This window comes from Haliotis asinina, chromosome 10, assembly GCF_037392515.1.
Source record: "Haliotis asinina isolate JCU_RB_2024 chromosome 10, JCU_Hal_asi_v2, whole genome shotgun sequence".
Lineage (NCBI taxonomy): Eukaryota > Metazoa > Mollusca > Gastropoda > Lepetellida > Haliotidae > Haliotis > Haliotis asinina.
In genome coordinates, this window is record NC_090289.1 from 14,426,792 (window position 1) to 14,447,751 (window position 20,960).

The 20,960-nt window shown below is 35.1% G+C and overlaps 1 protein-coding gene across 1 annotated transcript in view; it reads left to right on the forward strand.

Annotated features, from left to right (window-relative positions):
• LOC137297934 (uncharacterized) overlaps positions 1-20,960 on the forward strand; it is a 237,060-nt gene that overhangs the window by 130,253 nt on the left and 85,847 nt on the right. The window contains exons 63-74 of the mRNA XM_067829924.1: positions 1,513-2,082; positions 2,900-2,929; positions 5,257-5,826; positions 6,885-6,983; positions 7,508-8,077; positions 8,435-8,464; positions 12,178-12,747; positions 13,061-13,123; positions 13,473-14,042; positions 14,554-14,610; positions 17,240-17,809; positions 18,354-18,386. Of these exons, the coding sequence (XP_067686025.1) occupies positions 1,513-2,082; positions 2,900-2,929; positions 5,257-5,826; positions 6,885-6,983; positions 7,508-8,077; positions 8,435-8,464; positions 12,178-12,747; positions 13,061-13,123; positions 13,473-14,042; positions 14,554-14,610; positions 17,240-17,809; positions 18,354-18,386 (3,732 nt within the window). The remainder of the gene's footprint in view (positions 1-1,512; positions 2,083-2,899; positions 2,930-5,256; positions 5,827-6,884; positions 6,984-7,507; positions 8,078-8,434; positions 8,465-12,177; positions 12,748-13,060; positions 13,124-13,472; positions 14,043-14,553; positions 14,611-17,239; positions 17,810-18,353; positions 18,387-20,960) is intronic.

Below are 20,960 nucleotides of genomic sequence, written 5' to 3' on the forward strand. Positions count from 1 at the left end.
AGATGTGTTGTTTATTTATAACAAAGCAGGTTTCCAGTTTATTGGAACTATATATTTACTCTTTCAGTTAGTTGACTTAATGTAAACTGTTAATATTTTCAGGGTATACTGTAAAATACAAGTGTGGTCATGTCTCCTAAATATACAGATCAGACCATCATTACTAAATGGATTGTTTTATGGAGATACTTCGATACTAAGGGCCATCAGTTGTGCAGTATGTATTTTGGGGTAGAAATTGTAATGCGGTAGATCATGATACAAGAATTTGTATTGTATCAAGTATGTCAGTATATTTTGGGAGTTAAATTGTTTGAATGTACTATGCACAGATTGTACATGGAGCTGGTATTTTCTAAATAATAAACAAATATTACTTTACCTTTTTGTCATCATGGATATGAGGAGATAAGAATATGAAAATAGGATCCATGTTGCCACTGTTCTGTCAATCACTTGATAGTTTCTAAGCGAAACTCCATTTGTGAATGAATATGTGTAAAGATTTTAGTTTTAAGGTTTCAAGAAATAAGAAACCTTTTATTTGTTTAATCCAGTATACTGGGTAATTGGTAATATCATCCAGTCTCATGTCAGTAATGCTTTTTGGTTTGAGAGGAAATGCTATCAAGAATCGGGTTGTATTGCTTATTCCTAACACTTTCCACCATCCAAAATGACACATACATGCTTATGGATGACAGATTCCTGTTTATAGCACAGAGAAATGTTCCAATGTACATTCAAAAGTATGATAGCTTTTAGCTTGATAATGATGTAAGGATCTTTATCAAAGCTTTACTCAATGCGGTCAACAAGAATTTGTCATCCATAAAGTAAGATGTTTCATTTTTGACTCACCAGCGTCCAGAATTCTGATCCAACAATTTCTAAACACCACCGTACATTTATGTCCATTGATGGAAAATCTTTTAATCTTCAACTTTACGAGGGACCAAAAATACAATGGGTAATGACAACAAAACAGATTGTGCGTCTCTCAGAAATGAAAGTGTCAGAGCTCAAGCAGACAAGGCTTTCTGATTTGTCACTTTGTATCGTTTCCTGGGTATTGTTACAACTAAAGCATTTGCATAAGGAGATTATGAAAGCCAATTTTCTGTCAACGATCAGTATGTGAGATGAACGTTCCTTCAAACCATCTTTGCACATCAGCAGCAAGCAAATGAATTACACTATACATGTAATAATATAAATGAGATGTTTGTTAATGTTACTGTATACACTGTTATATTTTTCTAATTGTAATCTCTAATACAACTCCAACAGTAAGGTTAAGAAAAGGTTTCTTATTCCATCACCATGTACCATCAATACTGTTTTTTCAAAACTGTGTCATGGATGTTGTTATAGTGCAATTGCTTTCAAGAATAGTTTGCTATATGTTGCATTATGTTTCATGCTATATGTTATGATACACATATGGTATACATATAAGAACCTATTTCATTCCACAATAATAAAGTCTGTTTATCTCTCTGTTGTTTGCAGGCTGCTCTAACAATAGGATGGACCTTGTGCTCATCCTGGATACCTCCACCAGTGTCACAGAACCCAACTTCAGACTCATGCAAGACTTTTTGAAATTCTTCCTTGCCCCTGCTAACATTGATGATGACAATGTCCGAGTTGGTATTGTCATCTACAGTACCAAAGTGGCCATCCAGTTCCAGATGAATGAATATATAGGTCAGAAAAGAGAAGTCTACAAAGCCATTGACAGAATACCTTATATGTATGGAAGTACCAACACCTATGGTGGACTAAACACAATGAGGACTCAGATGTACACACCAGGAACTGGAGACCGACCAGATGTGGAAAATATCTGTATTCTTATCACTGATGGTGTATCCAACATCAATTCCAGAAGAACAATCCCTGAGGCAGTTAAAGCCAGAGATCAGAACATCAAGATCTATGTCATCGGTATTGGTCTAACAGATACTAAGGAAATTGATGGCATTGCTAGCCAGCCTCTTGATGACTACAGGTTCACTGTTCAGGAGTTCAGTGAACTGAGTGATATGAGACAGAAAGTGTTTGGTTCTCTGTGTCCTAGTAAGTACCAGTTTTGTCTAAGGATTTTTATGAGAAGGAAAGGGAGAAAAACACTGCTATATTTGTAAGAAATCAATGAAATCAGTCCTTTTGCTTAGCTCCTGATGAAATAAAGTCATGATCTAAGTGAACAAGAGGAAAACATTAATACTAGGTAAATTTGGGGTCAAACATTCCTTGGCTAGTTGTGCTGGTATATACTTTTCAGTTCTGTACACAAAATGTGCAATTAAATATGACTTTAGACAATTTCCTTGCGACTTGGGGACCATCCATCTAGGGAATGTTTGAGCACTGCATATATCTGTTTATCTGAATATGCTGTTCAAGGTATCTACAGCGTTACAAATTCCAGCCTGCCCGACCATCTGTTTTGCAACTGGATGATATGTTTTGAAAACTTGAATGCCAGATGGTCTTGGACGAGTCTGACTTTACCTATAATGACAAACCCTTGACTGAAACAGATTTATTTACCTTCTTATTATTTTTCTTAATCCAGAAAAAATTCTGGACTGGCAACTTTCCAACTGGTCTGGTAACTTTTGAGAGTTAGTAGACCAGTTGTCTTCCTGAAATTTTGGGGAGTTTACAACACTGGTATCTATCATTTAAGTCACTGTCATTATTGTCTGTCAGCAAAATTGCGTACTAATAGTATTTCAGCATTTTTTTCACGTCGGCTTTCCTGTCACACTTAGAACTTAGGACGAAAATTCTTTTTAATGCCATAGTCACTCACTTTAGCATGTATTTGAATCTTCAGTTTCATCTAATTGATCATCATGTCTCATTAATATTGCCCCTTTTGTTTCAGTTGCTAAACCAACTCCTCCTCCCCCGAGAAGTAAGTAAGAGTCTGTAGATGCTGCATCTGTGAAACATTCTACTTCTTAGCCATTCTACTTTACTTTCTATGCAGTGTTTACGAATGAGGATTCATGATTCAGTGTTCCTTTAATCTGTTATTCACAACTGTGATACTACTGTAATTTAAGATCAATTCCAGGCAAATACTTTACAGTTTGAACATTTTTTTTTCAACATTTATGTTGTAATTTCCATATTTACTGTTCTCTCAAAAACTGACATATATATATGTACGATGTACACTGATATTGTCAATGTATGAAAGATTTGTATCTTGTCCATGAACATGATGAAATTACCCATCATAAGTTATATACTGAGTAAATGAAGTTACAGTTAACAAAGCTTCCAAGTAGAAAAGACAAAAGGTATATTTCAGCCCACAATCCTGTCCTTGCGGATGGAATGTATGGAACTCAAATATCCACCTTAATTTTCCAAGTAACCGAGTTGAACTAGGTAAATGAGTTTTGACATATTTTATCTAATGTGGCGAGGATTATTAGAAAACTGCCAGCATATTATTGTGGGTCTGCAGGCCACTGTGACTGAATCCCTTTTCTCCCACAGTAGGCTGCTTTGAATTTTATCATTATGTGAAGTCATTCACACTTTCCTGTTTCTTTTGTGTTCATATTCTATGTTCAGAGCTATTTGTCAATACCTCAGTTTTTAGGTATCCAGCCACTTACAGTGTACTGTGGTTGATTTGGGACAGTAACATGTCTTCTCAGGGCAGTAGCCTTTAATCAATTCCACTGCCCTCATTTGGTGTCCCTCTGTATTCATACCAGACTTCAGGTTTCATCTAAAGATAATTCACTAAAATATGATGTTAACCCTACAATATCATGATAACTTTCATAAACAAAAATTACTTATTTTCTATGTTCACACACACACAATTAGCTAAAAAAATTTACAATAAACACATTATCCATTTAAACAAATAGTCATATGAATGCTTCATACTGTAATCAAACATTATCCACATTTGGTTATATACTGAAAGAAACAAGTAATGAACACATGAAAATTCAAGTGTTACTGTAATATTTTCCAGCTTTCATCACCAGCTGTTAAAATGATGTTGTGGGGGGAAGTTTGAGAGTAAAATTAAAGTAACACTGTCATGTTGTTTCCTTCAGTATAAGTCATAACAGAGAAGGAATATTGTAAGGTCTGAATGCAACAGTAAACAGAAAAATAAATTTCAGTGACTTTTCCGAATCAATGATATTTGTTAATACGTTCATGAAGTACGTGAAGTAGTGTGTAATACTTTGACAAAACCATACCAGAATTCATCTTTTCATAGATGTTTATTGTAGAGATAGATAAAAAAATGAAAGTGGTTAAGATGAAAATGTTGTATCCAGCTGTGCAATATTTGTTTGACCTGTAACAAAAATGTTTGTAAGCGTGATATGCAGACTAAATATGTTTTCCAAATATGTTGTGTGAATTACTTGTTCATGTTTCAATATCCTTTGTCCTAACAGTGACTTGTTGAATGTTTCAGTATTGTACTGTCTCATTTAGTGCAAAGGTAAGGAGGGGATGTTCCATCGACAGTCTTCTCTTCTGACCAAAGCTGATCACATTACCTCAAACTATATAATGGCTGATATGCATCTAATATAAATTAGTTACAGTTCAACAACTAGGTATTGTTTTCATACAACTTGCAAGAAAACTGTTTTCATGCCTCAACATATACTTTTTTCTTGTGTTGGGTATAGGCCTGTATTTAGCTGTTCAAGGATCCACTCAACAAATGTGACCAAGATGTACAGTTGTTACAAGTCAAGTTTGTGGGAGTTTCTGTCATCTATGTATTGAGATTTCTTTGTTCTACGGGTATCACTGATCCCAAAAATTTGGCTTGCAATGTCAAACATGATTGTTTCTGAAAACAGTGTATTACTGATTGTGAAAAAAAGGGTATCAAAACAAGTAGACAGGTAGACATTCAACATGATCATTTTTAAGCCTTTAAGATAAAGAGAATAGAATGATATATTTAACTTATCAATAGTTGGTAATGAACTAAATCTGTCTGATATGTATGAGAGAAGAGACACTCTGGAAGAAAAGAAGAAGGTACTGACAACCATGAATGGTTTGATGACAATCATTATGTGATGAAGGATATTAATGTTCTTTGTGTCCTGTTTTGTCCTCTTTTGTCCTCTATGGTATCTGGATGTCCATTTGTGTGTGTATTTCCATTTGTGCTACATTGTTCTTCTTCACCGGTTGCTTAAATATCTGTTCTCCAGTGCTAATGACTTATACATTTAGGTTGTTCGGATGCCAGAATGGATCTTGTCTTAATCCTGGATACCTCCACAAGTGTCACAGAACCCAACTTCAGGCTGATGCAGGACTTCTTAAAATTCTTCCTTGCCCCTGCTAACATTGACAGGGACAATGTTCGTGTTGGTGTTGTCATCTACAGTACCAAAGTGGCCATCCAGTTCCAGATGAATGAATACATAGGTTCTAAGAGAGATCTTTACACAGCCATTGACAATATACCTTACATGTATGGAAGTACCAATACCTATGGTGGACTAAATGTAATGAGGACTCAGATGTTCACACCAGCAACCGGTGACCGACCAGATGTTGACAATGTGGCCATTCTCATCACTGATGGTGTGTCCAATATCAATTCCAGAAGAACAATTCCTGAAGCTGTCAAAGCACGAGACCAGAACATTCACATTTATGTCATTGGTATTGGTCTGCAAGATACAAGGGAAATTGATGGCATTGCCTCACCACCTATTGAAGAAAACCGTTTCACTGTGCAGGAGTTCAGTGAGTTGTCATCTATGAGGGAGAAAGTCTTTGGATCAATCTGTCCAGGTGATTCACACTAAAATTCTTAAAATTAATAATGTTTTTTTTTCTAAACATGTCATTTTTGGAAAACAATGTTCAAGTAAGGAATAGTATTACATGTTTCATTATTCCATTCTCAGTATAGTTAGAGGAATATATGTAGTGTGTGTCTTCCAGATGAGTTGAATTGTCATTTAAGACAAGTTTTGACATAGATACCTACCATAAGTTTTAATATTTCTGACACTGAGTCCAAACCTGTTACTCATGTAATAAATCAGAATGTAGGAGTTACATTTTGATTTATTTTTAATCAGTCAAATTACAAATTCAGATCCATATCCCCTTATACGGGTATGGTGGGCGAGCTGGTTAAAGCATCAGGCTAGTGATCCAGCAAGGTTAAGGTGCCGGGATCAAGCCCACCTTTGACCGGGTGTAAAAGCCTTGGAGTCAACTTTGTGTGCAGACTCTTTCGTTGTTGTCACAACCCCTAGTGTATAGTACTCATCCCTGTACACTTAAAGAACCCACAAATCTGTTGCTATATGACCAGATGGTGGCCACATGATTACATAGAAACACCTAGTTGCAGGTACAGCAACATATATAAAAATCCAGTAATAAAAATAATAATAATAATAACAATCTTTGGTGATGTAACACTCTTCAGTTCATAAAGATACCAATACTGTTTAGGATTGAGTCCCATCCAGGATTCAAACTCAAAGTAGGCGTAAGTTATACAGTATTTTTTTACACAGAGCACAACTTTCTAAAAGGCAATGTACATTGAAGGATATTAGCAAGTGGGTTTGCAGGCCTTCCAGTATGTAAGGAAACCTGAGATTTATCCTAATGACACTTCCAGACTTGAAGTCTTGTTCGGTCTTTCATCCCATCAAAGAGATCATGTCAGCTTCTGATTCACCAATGGGGATCTATTATTGACTTATATCTACTATACTTTTTATATTGTGTAAACGGTTATGACCAGAAAGATACGTGCAATAAAGTTTAAAGTTACAAAATATTAGAAAATCATATTCAGTAGAGTATTTAAAACTGATTTGTTTTTGCAGTTGAAGAAACAACAACGACCACTACTACAACTACTACTACTACGACAACAACAACAACAACAACAACCACTACAACACCAGCACCTACTACCCCTCAGAGTGAGTAAAATATATATGTGATACATTCAGCAATTTTCATTAGGTATGTCTGTAATTGAATGGAGATTGTCAATGCTCCTATGGTTGAACTAATCTTTAAATTTGTGATATACATATTTTCGAAGTAAGGATTCAGCAGCTGTTTTCAAAATTAATGTTCATATTTCAGTGTTCATCTGCACCTTCAGGTTTATACTTTGGATATTATTGACCTATCTTGTCAGTTTTCACTGAGTGCAATTTTCAGTGGAGTAAGTCTCCCATACTATCTGTGATCTAATGTTGTCTAATGACATGTTGTATAGATGTGTTGTAGAATGGTTATAACCTGTCCAGCTGTCTGCAGTTTCAGAATGAGATCTTCCATTAGATATGCGTTTTCTATAATGTGTTCTTATGAACATGGGACGACTGAGTAGCCTTAAAGTTTTTGCTCTTACATATAATGTACCTGTTGTTATGCCTTGTGTATGTAATGTATGTGATCATTGATGCATTAGTCTACAACACATCATCTTTTCCAGGTTGTTCTAATGCCAGGATGGATCTTGTGCTAATCCTGGATACCTCCACAAGTGTCACAGAACCCAACTTCAAACTCATGCAAGACTTTTTGAAGTATTTTCTGGCTAATGCCAACATTGATGGTGACTTGGTTCGAGTTGGTGTCGTTATATACAGTACCAAGGTTGCCATCCAGTTCCAGATGAATGAATATATTGGACAGAAGATAGAAGTTTACAAGGCCATTGACAATATACCTTACATGTATGGAAGTACCAATACCTATGGTGGACTAAATGTAATGAGGACTCAGATGTTCACACCAGCAACTGGTGACCGACCAGATGTTGACAATGTGGCTATTCTCATCACTGATGGTGTGTCCAATATCAATTCCAGAAGAACAATTCCTGAAGCTGTCAAAGCACGAGATCAGAACATCCACATCTATGTCATTGGTATTGGTCTGCAAGATACAAGGGAAATTGATGGTATCGCCTCACGACCTGTTGAGGAAAACCGTTTCACTGTCCAGGACTTCAGTGAGCTGTCTTCTATGAGGGAAAAGGTCTTCGGATCAAGGTGCCCAGGTAAGTATGTTGATTTGTTACTTCTTCAAACCTGATCCCAGAAATCTTTTCCTATTTTTGTAAAGTATCCATATATCAGTGTCATCTTCTGAGTTTTATGTGGTTTATGATAAGTCATATCACTGAACATGTGAAATAGATGTTGTTGGCACTGATTTGTTTGTCAGATTCTCCATTGTCAATAATTTATTTTTACACCAGTATGTGTCAGATGGATGTGTCAAACATTTCTCTCCAAGTTAAAGTTTGCTCCCTGCACATTTCTAGGTCAAACATCAGTTTGTATTGGCTGAATCAGAGTATTTTTGTAGGTCCCTTCCCCTGTAAATGACACATGATTCACAATATCTTTTTCAGCAGTAGAACCTACACCACCCCCACCAAAAAGTGAGTCAGCATTGATCCTCTTTACCATCTCAACTCTTATTTTCAACTAACTCATATATTATACTATGGATGAAACACAGTACATCATCTGGAAATATTATCAAAAACTCAGTGGTTGTATGCTTTGGACATACCTAGACAAACTATATGTCTCAGATACCAGCCTTGACTTCTCACCTTCTATGTGTATCTCTGTTATCAGTTTTTATTTGGTAAATTCAGCCAAATCTATTAAGTCAAATTTCATCATGGCTTAAATTCATTTGCTCATGAAACTGAACATTACATGAGTTAAAACAAGGCTTATTTGTCCAGAATCTGCTGCCTTCCTTGTCAGTTGTGTGTCATGAATATCCTCTCCTCAGAATACACTTCACCAGTGAATCTGAAAAATCTCAATAACAAAACCTCTGTTTGTTCAAATTGTTTGAATTTGATTTTCTGTAAGGCCAGCACATCAGCTGTATTGAAAAGCCTATTTATGGTCATTCTTCAGTGAACATTTTCAAACTAAAATGAAAGCTGGTGTATATTTGGACAACATATCTATGTTTCCAAACTGGTCAATTTTGGTCTTGTTTTAACCAAGCTCTGAAATTCCTTGAAATATCTGACATCATCTCACCAGTAATCGCTGGGCGGAGAGAAGTAAAGTTAGGGATATTTTAGACTGTGTTGACATCATAATTATCAAAGTCTTTAGATTTAAATGACAGCTCTGTGGTGTGTTTAGTGGCAAGTGCAAATAGTAGATCATGTCAATTGTCAGTGATTCATTCACATAACTTTGTTTAAGCAAAGTGATTTTTCATTGGCATTCATTGTTGATAGTTGACAGATTTTACAAAGAGTCTTGTGATATCAACTTTAATTACGTGTCATCCTATCTATCAAACTGTCGACAAGGTCTAGGTGAGCTCCTCTCTTGTGGATCTCACTTGGATCTGTTGATGATAACATGTCCAGCCATAGCAGCTTTGATGTACTGTGTTTTCATCAAAACTTTTATATAAACTATATACCATACACTACATACTGTGTGCACGTTTTAATGACTCTTTGCATTTTGTCTGTCTGTGTTCAGCATATATTGGATCTTGAATGAGCACACTTACATCAAGACTATTGTATATCCTATCTGTTTTAACATAATAAAGGATATCAGTCTTGTCTTACAGATACCATTTTTGTTTCACAATATGAAGGAGAGCTACAATTTTGATTTGTGGATAACACACTATTGTGCTGCTTCTGGACATGGAATAAAAATGGTATATGAATGGAAATGACTGAAAATCCATTTATCAATATGCTTTGTTTCCACTTGGATGAAAAGAAGCACAATCACTGCTATATTCATGTATTATGTAAATGACACATTTATACCACAATGTTATATATCATTATTGATAATGACTATGATGATTATTACTTCCTACCAGAGACCATATAATTGATTATTTTACATGATCTCTGTTCCTGCAAAGTAAACCAACTGACAAAGCATTTGATAAATATTATGATGAGGTGTCTCTCGTGTAATTTAATCATGTCTCATGTTACAGTATCTTGCATTATCTGTTTGGGTGTTAAAAGAACTTATAAAGAATCATTCTTGTAATGTTCTGAAAGCAAGGCAATTTTGGAAAATGTCAGTTTTCTTTGAAAAATCTCCCAAAACATGGAACAAAGAATTGTGTCTCAAGTTTTAATAATAAGGGAAACAAATATGGCAGGACATACTGAATGTCTGGGGAAAATATGTCCTTTTTCTTGCAAATGTCCATTTTGTCTTCTGTTTGTGGGGCACAGACCAGTGTGAAAATATCTGGTGTCCAACAAAATTACTAAATATATTTGTTGCACAGTCTGAAATGCAGATATTGATTGGAGATCTGTTTGAAAATGCCATGGGACTGGCCAAATGCTATGGGACTAGTCAAAATCAAAACCATTTATAGGGAGAAATATGATTTCTGAAGCTATAAACAATGACATCATTAAGATGTTTCTATCTGGTTGTGTTCTAATACCTTGACTTCCAGCTCTGTGTCAGGTGATCAAACTCAAATCGTGTTAAGTATGAAATGTAAGGCAAGACCAGTTTAGCTAATACTGTAACTTGAGCAGCTACTTTTATAACTTTATAATGTTGCCACTTAACAAACTACCATATACATAATTTCAGTATGAGCACATATCATTCAGTCTATCAATGGCACACAAGCGACCATTTCTGTTGTTGCCTCTATTGATGGCTGAAGGTATGGACTTGCAATGTTTGTTTATCTGGGTTATGTGTTTCACACAAATATTGTGTTTTGTTGCACCTACACTTCTTTATCTTTACAAGCTAATACATTATGGGGTACTGCTTTTATTCAGATGAATAATATACATTTTAACCCTGCAGTGTCAAACATGAAGTTGTCAAAATCCTGGTTGTCTATCCCCTCTGAGTTCCTACTGTCATCATTTGTGTTTTGATCTCTCAAACGAGATATGTCCATTTCATGGTTGTCCTGGACATACATGGGAGTGAGTGAGTGAGTGAGTTTTAGTTTTATGCTGCACTCAGCAATATTACAGCTATATGACAGTGGTTTGTAAATAACTGAGTCTGGACCAGACAATCCAGTGATCAACAGCATGACATCAATCTCCACAAATGGGAACCGATGACATGTGTCAACCAAGTCAGTGATCGTGACCACCCAATCTTGTTAGTCGCCTCTTACAACATGCATAGTCACCTTTTTGAGCAAGCTTGGGTTGCTCAAGGTCTATTCTACCCTGGACCTTGGGTATCACATACTAAACATGTTGATGAAGCATAAATACTTCCAGCTGACTTGAACACATTTCAAAATGAATAATAGACGCATACTAACACTCAATACATTTTAAACTAACTTACACACACAGGGGTTCAAAAAAGTTTTGAAAAGCCACTTGGCATGGGGAAAGTGACTTCAAGAAAGTAACTTGTCCTGACTAATTTTCCACTTGCCCTAACTTTATGACACAATGCGTGAAGTTAATGTTTACTGGGCTATTTATCGAAGAGTGATAATTTTACTCTCTACCAGCTCTACTTTATTATTACTGCGAATTTTAATAGCTTTGTTGTGAGCAGATATGAAATGAAATCCAAGATTATTTGCCGTTTGAAACCATAAGTGGAAATTATCTAGTAGACCTAGGACAAGTAAGATACCATTATTTTATTGCCCAAAATGAAAATTGACTTGTCCTGGGCATCGGGCAATGGGATTTTTGAACCCCTGACACAGGTGACCTATCGCACTAAAGTTGAATGAAACTACAATTACAAAGTGCTGATGCTTTCTGACAAAGAAATTATTCAGTCAAATTTCATTAACAAGCACAGATTACATCAAATGTGCAAGCTCATCACTATTTACACATATATTCTCAGTGATGGTCTCAAACCCCAGATAGGTTTCCCCAGATCCCAAAAGGTTTGACACAACATGGTTCAAATGTCTATTTCTTAGGAGAAAGTTGCAGTGATCCTTCTGAACAATGCACCACTTTTCTGTCACTGTGTTCTGTAAAGATGTGATGTGTTTTATATGTTTCCTGGTATTGTACTTTGAGATTGCAGACAATCTGACAAGGTAAGCCATTCTGTCCAATGTTGTGTGGTTTTGTTGTGTCCTGTGTCTATGTCTGGTACCTACACATGACAGGTTGTTCCGGTGCCAGGATGGACCTTGTGCTAATCCTGGATACCTCCACAAGTGTCACAGAACCCAACTTCAAACTCATGCAGGACTTTTTGAAATACTTTCTTGCTCCTGCCAACATTGATGATGACAATGTACGTGTTGGTATTGTCATCTACAGTACCAAAGTGGCCATCCAGTTCCAGATGAATGAATACATAGGTTCTAAGAAAGATCTTTACAGTGCCATTGACAATATACCTTACATGTATGGAAGTACCAACACCTATGGTGGACTAAATGTAATGAGGACTCAGATGTTCACACCAGCAACTGGTGACCGACCAGATGTTGACAATGTGGCCATTCTCATCACTGATGGTGTGTCCAATATCAATGCCAGAAGAACAATTCCTGAAGCTGTCAAAGCACGAGACCAGAACATTCACATTTATGTCATTGGTATTGGTCTGCAAGATACAAAGGAAATTGATGGTATTGCCTCACCACCTATTGAAGAAAACCGTTTCACTGTCCAGGAGTTCAGTGAGCTGTCCTCTATGAGGGAAAAGGTCTTTGGATCAATTTGTCCAAGTAAGATGTTGTTTAGTCTAAAGTCCTGTTTTCATTATTTTAAAGTATCGAACATTGTTGTCCTTCTTTGTTCAAATAATTGAAAATTGACTGGGCAGATGGTTTGATCATCTGTTGTTTGTGGTATCATGTAGGAGTGAATTGTCTGTATGTAGGATGTTATAGACAGTGTAATAGAGCAACATGAAGTATTGCCATCATATGCATATTTCATATGTTGTTTCTCATAGTCTTGTAACACAACATTTCTTACTGACACAGAAGCACTGAACCAATTTACCTACATGTAACATCATGCTCATTGTGTTTACAGTTCCACCACCAACTACCACTCCAAAGCCGATTCCAATAACTTTTGCACCAAAAAAAAAACCAAGTAAGTAATAGTTCTTATTTTAGGAACATAAATATGCAGGTTAAAATGATACCCCAATTTTTATGACATTTAAGACAGATCTGATGAATAAAGGGAAGGGGTCTTAGCCCAAGGTTTTATCATAAGGATTGCTCTTTTTCCCAAAATCTCCCAGCATGAAAGAGTTTCATGAAACATTTAATCCTCCGTCCCCACATTAGAACCAAGATTTATCAACAACATTATATTTAAAACAGAGCTTCTAATCTATATATGCATCTGTTGAAGCAAATATAAAATATCCTGCAACTTTTAAATTTCTTAACGAAAAACATAAATTATTATCTTAAAAGCAGTTGTTTTCTTCCAGGTTGTGCTGATGCCAGGATGGATCTCGTATTAATCCTGGATACCTCCACAAGTGTCACAGAACCCAACTTCAGACTCATGCAAGATTTCTTGAAGTATTTCCTTGCTAATGCCAACATTGATGATGATAATGTGCGGGTTGGTGTTGTTATTTACAGTACCAAAGTGGCCATCCAGTTCCAGATGAATGAATATATTGGACAGAAGACAGATGTTTACAAAGCCATTGACAATATACCTTATATGTTTGGAAGCACCAACACCTATGGTGGATTAAATATAATGAGGACTCAGATGTTCACACCTGAAGCAGGAGACCGACCTGATGTTGACAATGTGGCCATTCTTATCACTGATGGTGTGTCCAATATCAATGCCAGAAGGACAATTCCTGAAGCTGTCAAAGCACGAGACCAGAACATCCACATCTATGTCATTGGTATTGGTCTGCAAGATACAAAGGAAATTGATGGTATTGCCTCGCCACCTATTGAAGAAAACCGTTTCACTGTCCAAGAGTTCAGTGAGCTGTCTTCTATGAGGGAAAAGGTCTTTGGCACTTTTTGCCCAGGTAGTGTAATGCATTTGTTATGCTGTTAACTTTGTCTCATCATTCACATAATTCTACTTTTACTTGTGAGTCAAAAGCATCATATGCATTGAACAATCACATGAAAAGTAAATTGATGCATCTTTAAAAGCTTGACTGAGCAGTCTGCACTTTGGGAAGTACAAGTATTTATATCTTAAATTCAGATTTGAGATTTTCAAGTTTATATGGCAAAGTTTTTAATCACTTATTGTTTTAACTGTTTTATGAGATTATCTAACAAAAATCTGTGAAACTCGAAAACACTGAGATGACATTTGGCAATTTATATTTTGTCACCATTGAGCTTTTTATTAATACAAAGTACTACTAATTGTGATATCTGTATATTTGATTTCTTCAAAGACCTACATTGAATTTTAGTCCTCATAGTAGACTGATAACCACTACAAGGTGATATAATGAGAAACTACATGGTAATAATACCAATTCCTTGCATATAGCCTAATGAAATGATTTTACATTTATTCAGTTGAACCAACAACTCCTAAGCCTATTCCTATCACCCTGGCACCTAGGAAACTGCCCAGTAAGTAACAAACAAATGGAATGCATGAATAAAGGTGTATAACTGTACAGATCAATGACATTATTTTACATTACAGCACACTTTGGCTTAAACAGGAAATGATCTTTACAAAATAACAAAAACTTTCGTCTTGATCTACTTGTCCAGCTTCTCCCGTATCTTTGTCTGTAAACATCATCTAAATGAACTCTTGGACTCACAGGCACATGGGAAAGAAATGTGTTTGAGGACTAATCATAATTTATGGCTAGGTGAGGTGATGATGATTTGTATAGAGGAGCATGTACAATGTGAATTTTCCCCAAACATTTTAGCCTGAAGTAATGACCTCCTGCGTGTCATGTACAAAATCAATGCCCACTCCCCTTCCCACCCTTCCCATAGTTTTTAGCATGGTATCCTTATATCCATATGTACAAAACCCTGGTCCTCTAGTACATATGTATAAAATTGATGACCCTACCTCTCCATTCCCAGAACAAATCGGTGCCTGCCTTTATAATCGTCACCCCACTAGCAATAAATCATGAACTGTCCCTTACTGCCACAGGGTATATCATAATAGAGACCATCAGGCTGTACAACAATCAGATGTCAGAACATCCCTCTCTGACAAATGCCATATTCTTATGAACCATACTATATATACATGTATACCAAGCTTAATGTAGAGATGATACTAGTGGCAAACAAGTGCCATTATAATGATGATTTATTTAAAAATATTTTTTAAATTGTAAGGCAATAAATTTGACTTAATTAGAATTGACAAATTAAATCCCCATTTCTATTCATCTTCAAAACTGTAAAATATTTCTTCTTTGAAATTGGCACAAAATATATTTTTTTTAAATCATACTTTAAGCCTTCATCAAATATGGCATACGGAGAAGTCCAGTGGTGAACTTGTACCTTTGGATTGTGTGTTATAATTAAAACAATGTTTTTGGGTGTACAATAAATTTTCAATCTGACCATATTGTAATTTACTTACAGTATTCACAATTTTGTAATTATTTTTAATGATGAAATGAAATTTGGTACATGTATATGTGGGCTAAAGAAATATTTTCACAGTTTGGAGATACTTTCACTTTTACTTTTCTTAAAGCTGAAGCACCTTATTGTCTTTACGTGTTGATTTTCTTCTAAAATGTAATGGTATTTAGTATATTTGTGCATTAATTTACAGAATATCCCTATAATTGTTATATGTTAAGTTTAGACTTTTACATGACCTATGTCACTGTGATCAAAGTTCTCAATTCTTTCAAAACACATTGCTCTACTCTGTAAACAAACAATGTTCATAAGCTGGTATAGGTTTGAAACTGAAACTTCACATACTTGTTGCCACTGGTTAGGACATCTGAATTTGCTCAAGTTGTTCCAGTCTGATTGTTATGGCCCACTGGTAGCTCTGCTGAAATAGCTATTTAATCTATATCTGTTCCATATTTACAATTGTTTTCTTTCTAAATTTTCTCAATAAACACCTTATCTAGAAAAATCTAGGCTGAGGAAGCTGAACTTAGCATAGCAATGTTTCTCATATGATGGCATTGTTTTGATTTACTGTGTGGCAACAAAGCACATTTTGTTTGTAAGAAGGTATTACAGCTCACTTTGTGTAATACTAGTTTAACTTTTGGGTATTGCAACAATTTTCATCAAAAGTGCATTCAGTGTTTCCAATGTAAGAAACATTGAGGAATTTTGATTATTCATATCATGATTAGTATTTAATTATTTACATCATATTTGAATAGCAATGCTGACAACAGATATTGACTGTGCACATTTTGCATTGAGGATTACCTACCTCACTGAGCTGCAGTGCCGCAACAATAATTTTATAGGAATGATCGGGATTCAGTCAAGCTTTTCTGTGACGTTTCTTAGACTTTTCCATATTGCATGTGAAATGGTTTACATTAATATGAACAAATGTTTTTGTGTATTTTCATATCAATGCAAAGGGTATATTTTGTACATTTGTACATTTTCAGTGAGAAGAACATATATTGTCCATTTTACATCAATAAGAAATTATATAGTTATATAGGTGAATAGTTATTATACATTTTACATCAGTGGGACAAAGTGTTATTGTACAACTTATTGAAATAAGAAAGAATCGTAGTGTTCAGTTTACATGAAAAATAGGGATTGATATTGTTTAAATATACATGTACTAAATATTTCTTTCATATTTTTTGTTTTTCAGGTATTTTACTTTTCTTTTTATGTGTTTCTTTGGTGTATATGTGTGTTTGTCATTTATGTTGCACAATACAAAACATTTCTAAAGACATATATTCAAATAACACTAACAACTAACTCAGTACTTTTACACCATTTGGATGTTGGATGTTTATTGTGTTGCTCTTTTACTTGTTTTTTATTTCATCAGGCTGGTATTTTGTTTTTGTTTTAAAAAGAAATTCATTGGACATTACATCATAGATTATGTTCATCAAAGTAACAGTTTTATAATTTTATAAATCAAAAGAGCTGTTTAGATCAGAAAATCTCTATGTCTGAATGTATGCAGTAATTACCTTCAACTTGAACATTGTTGGGTAAACTCAGATATGTACCAATGGTATGCATATTTCTTTTGTCTCAGGCTGTGATAACGCAAGGTTGGATCTTGTGCTAATCCTGGATACCTCCACAAGTGTCACAGAACCCAACTTCAAACTCATGCAAGATTTCTTGAAGTTTTTCCTTAGCGATGCAAACATTGATGGCGACAATGTCCGAGTTGGTATTGTCATCTACAGTACCAAAGTGGCCATCCAGTTCCAGATGAATGAATATATAGGCCAGAAGACAGAGGTTTATAAAGCCATTGACAGAATACCTTATATGTTTGGAAGCACCAATACCTATGGTGGATTAAATATAATGAGGACTCAGATGTTCACACCTGAAGCAGGAGACCGACCTGATGTTGACAATGTGGCCATTCTCATCACTGATGGTGTGTCCAATATCAATGCCAGAAGAACAATTCCTGAAGCTGCCAAAGCACGAGATCAGAACATCCACATCTATGTCATTGGTATTGGTCTTACTGACACTAAGGAAATTGATGGTATTGCCTCACCACCTATTGAGGAGAACCGTTTCACTGTCCAAGAGTTCAGTGAGCTGACATCAATGAAAGAAAAAGTCTTTGGCTCTATTTGCCCAGGTAATGACATATGTATTCAGTGACTGTTCTTTCAAATGTTTTATGTTTGACCCATTGTGAAGAAATAAAGAAAGAGTAGTTTTCCTAAAAGTAGCTTGTCTCTAGGTGTTACCGCACATGGTGAATACAGTTTCACATTTAATCAACATTTAGTCATTCTTTCATGAAATCTCTGCAAAGTGTCCTGACAAAATCCTTAATATGATTCAGGGCCGAAATCTACACCTAGTTCACCATGGTAGCACACATTTATTTGTATGAAAACTTCACTTATCTTCCAGTATTTTTTTCACATTTATATATGCATTTTAATGATGGTAATCATTAAATTGTTCCTGACCTGATTTATGAAACACAAAAGTCATTGTAACATATTACAAGAGTGTCACTCAAATTATATTGACTCAATCAACATTATACAGTGTATCATAAATTCATTTCACTGAGTCTAAACCATCTTCAAAGAGTTATTGAATGATGTGACTTTGCATACACGATGTTGTCCATCCACATGTGAAATTAATATCTTTTTGTTTCTTTTCAGTTCAACCCCCTACCCCACCACCTGAGACAGGCGGTAAGTTGCAGAATAATGCTTACACTACAGCATGCAACAGCTATGACAATGATAGCCATTTATGATCTTATTTTAAAGTTAATGTTCCAATTAAAAAAAGCACCATAAAAGCATGAATGTCACATCAATATCTGTGTAAATATTATTCAGACATTTTTTATTATTATTCAAACATTTGTGAGAGAAATTTCTTACTTTTCAAGTTATTTCTTCCAATAAGTTATCATTGCAATAACGTCTGATTTTATCATTAATAATCATCTTGAATTTGTATGTTTCTTTGTTTCCTTTGTCTGCCATGTAACCTTGAGTCATATTGTTCAGCAATTATATTGTCAAGCAGGGAGCATATTATGAATCACTTTCAACTACATTCAAGTTAATGAGTAAATCTTGATTCTTTGGCTACAAAGTTTCAAACAATTAAAAATGTAGCTCAGTCAACAAGTATAGCGAAAAAGAGCAAAACCATTTCAGATATACTGAAAACTGCATGACAATATTGTTGTTTGTTCTGATACAGTGTGTTTACTTAAACTGCCAAAACTGTTAAGGGTAAATGTGTTCATACTGGTTATCAAATATGTGTTGCATCACACATGTTCTCATCCCTTGTTTGTGAATCATATCTGTTGACATTGTTGTCTGTTTGTTAATGAAGTCTGTTCATCCACTTTGATGTCTTATGTATTATTATGCTCTAATAGTACTATCAAGTATGTTGTTATGTAGAAGAAGTAAAAAGTATTCCAGTTTAATCTGAACAGCACCTTTAATTAAGTAACTGCAACCATGACAATTGCAGATTTGTAAAACATTACACACATGTGATAATTTCCTCCAGATGGCAACTATGCTGTTAGTCACTGTTACCTCTGTGTTTGTGTGTTAGAATGTTTGCTGTGCAATGTGTTCTTGCAGTGTTTGCAGTGTGGTCTTTGTACATCTGTGGATTATGTCATACACAATGTTCAGCCTCCCTCTGTCTTTGTTCATCCAAGGGCATAGGTGTAGGGATGCCAACCTCCACAATTGTATTGAACTCGCAATGAATTTTAGCCTCAAACCATGCCAATACAATTGCTCTAGAAATTCTTTGAAATTTGAAGAAAATTCATTCAAATTTGGATAGAAAGAAAAAAACATATTTTCATTGATTAAATACATTTTCACCAAAAAGAGACAAGAAGAAATGTAATGCTGACAATTTAGAAATCAATTGAGTGTAATTGCAGCTTCACTCTTGATTGGTGTTATATTATCTTTCTCAGAATCCATCATGATATTTAGTATTTAGTTGACTACTAATTTTATGGTCAAACTACTAATTTTGATACTTGAAACAACTTTTTGCAAGACTTTGGGGGCTGGCATCTCTGCAGGTGTCCTACTGAGTGTTGGATGACATACAACTCCGAAGTTATTTTGGGGAAAGTAAGACCCAAGACCAGATTCTTGGGAGAAGTTATGTCTCTCCACTTGATGATTGAGGACTTTTTTGTCCCAACCACAGCTGAGGAGGAGTGCATTATTATACAATAAACCATCAGTGATGGATAATTAGATGATAATGTAAAGAAGCTGCATTACAGTAACTGAAGTGCTCATAAAATCAATACACACTCCATCGTGCATCATGCGTGTTAACATGAAAGGACATTGGACAATAGAACAATTTAATCATTTAGGACTCTTATTTGTACAGTATAGTGTTCTGAAAAGGGTTTGAAGAAAGATGGTTGAATGAGGAATGCTGCAGAGGTCATCTTGTAAATGATAGTTTTATTCATACATGTCTTTCTGTAGTAAATAAGAACAATGCTACAAACCTGCATAATGCTAATTGAGCCAGTTTTAGAGAAAAGTTTCAGGGATAAAATGGTGGCTAAATGTGTTCTGCAATCAGAAAAAGAATCTCTGCTAAAATATAGTAATTCCAGCATAGGTACACAACAATGTTTAGGCAATCTTAAATAGAACTTGATTAGCATTAAATGACCACTAAGTAATTCCAGTTATTTAGATGCATTGCCCATCTTAGTGCATCTGCATTCTTCCAATTCTCTCATGAAAGGATGTATTTGAAACAAAATTGTTCATTTACTACATGTTCAACCTGCCATTAGTGTACAACATACCAGTACCCCAAATGTTGGAAAGAGCTGAAAGAGAGACCTGTTCATGTTCATAGTAGGTACAGAGAAAATATCATATCATTTGTACAAGATCAAGAAAAATACATTTCTTTTTAAATACTTTTTCCCATTAGCCTGCAAAACAAGAAGACATATTGGTCTTATTAATAGTGAGTGATTCAAATTAACCTCTCAACACCTAGAATGTATACCCATATATGTTATTGTGTTGACAAAATGATCAACTGTATAGGTGGGTTAATGTAATGAATGTTTAGGAAGAGCTCCTATGATGTTTTGTAATGTTTCTAAATATTTGTCACAGTTGTATAAAGTAGCCTTGGTGATTCAAGTTCAACTTGTTTTTAGGAAAAGAACAGAATATTGTTGAGTCAAGTGTTTTTTTTTAAAAATGTCCTTTTCTGTTCCTCTTCCATCA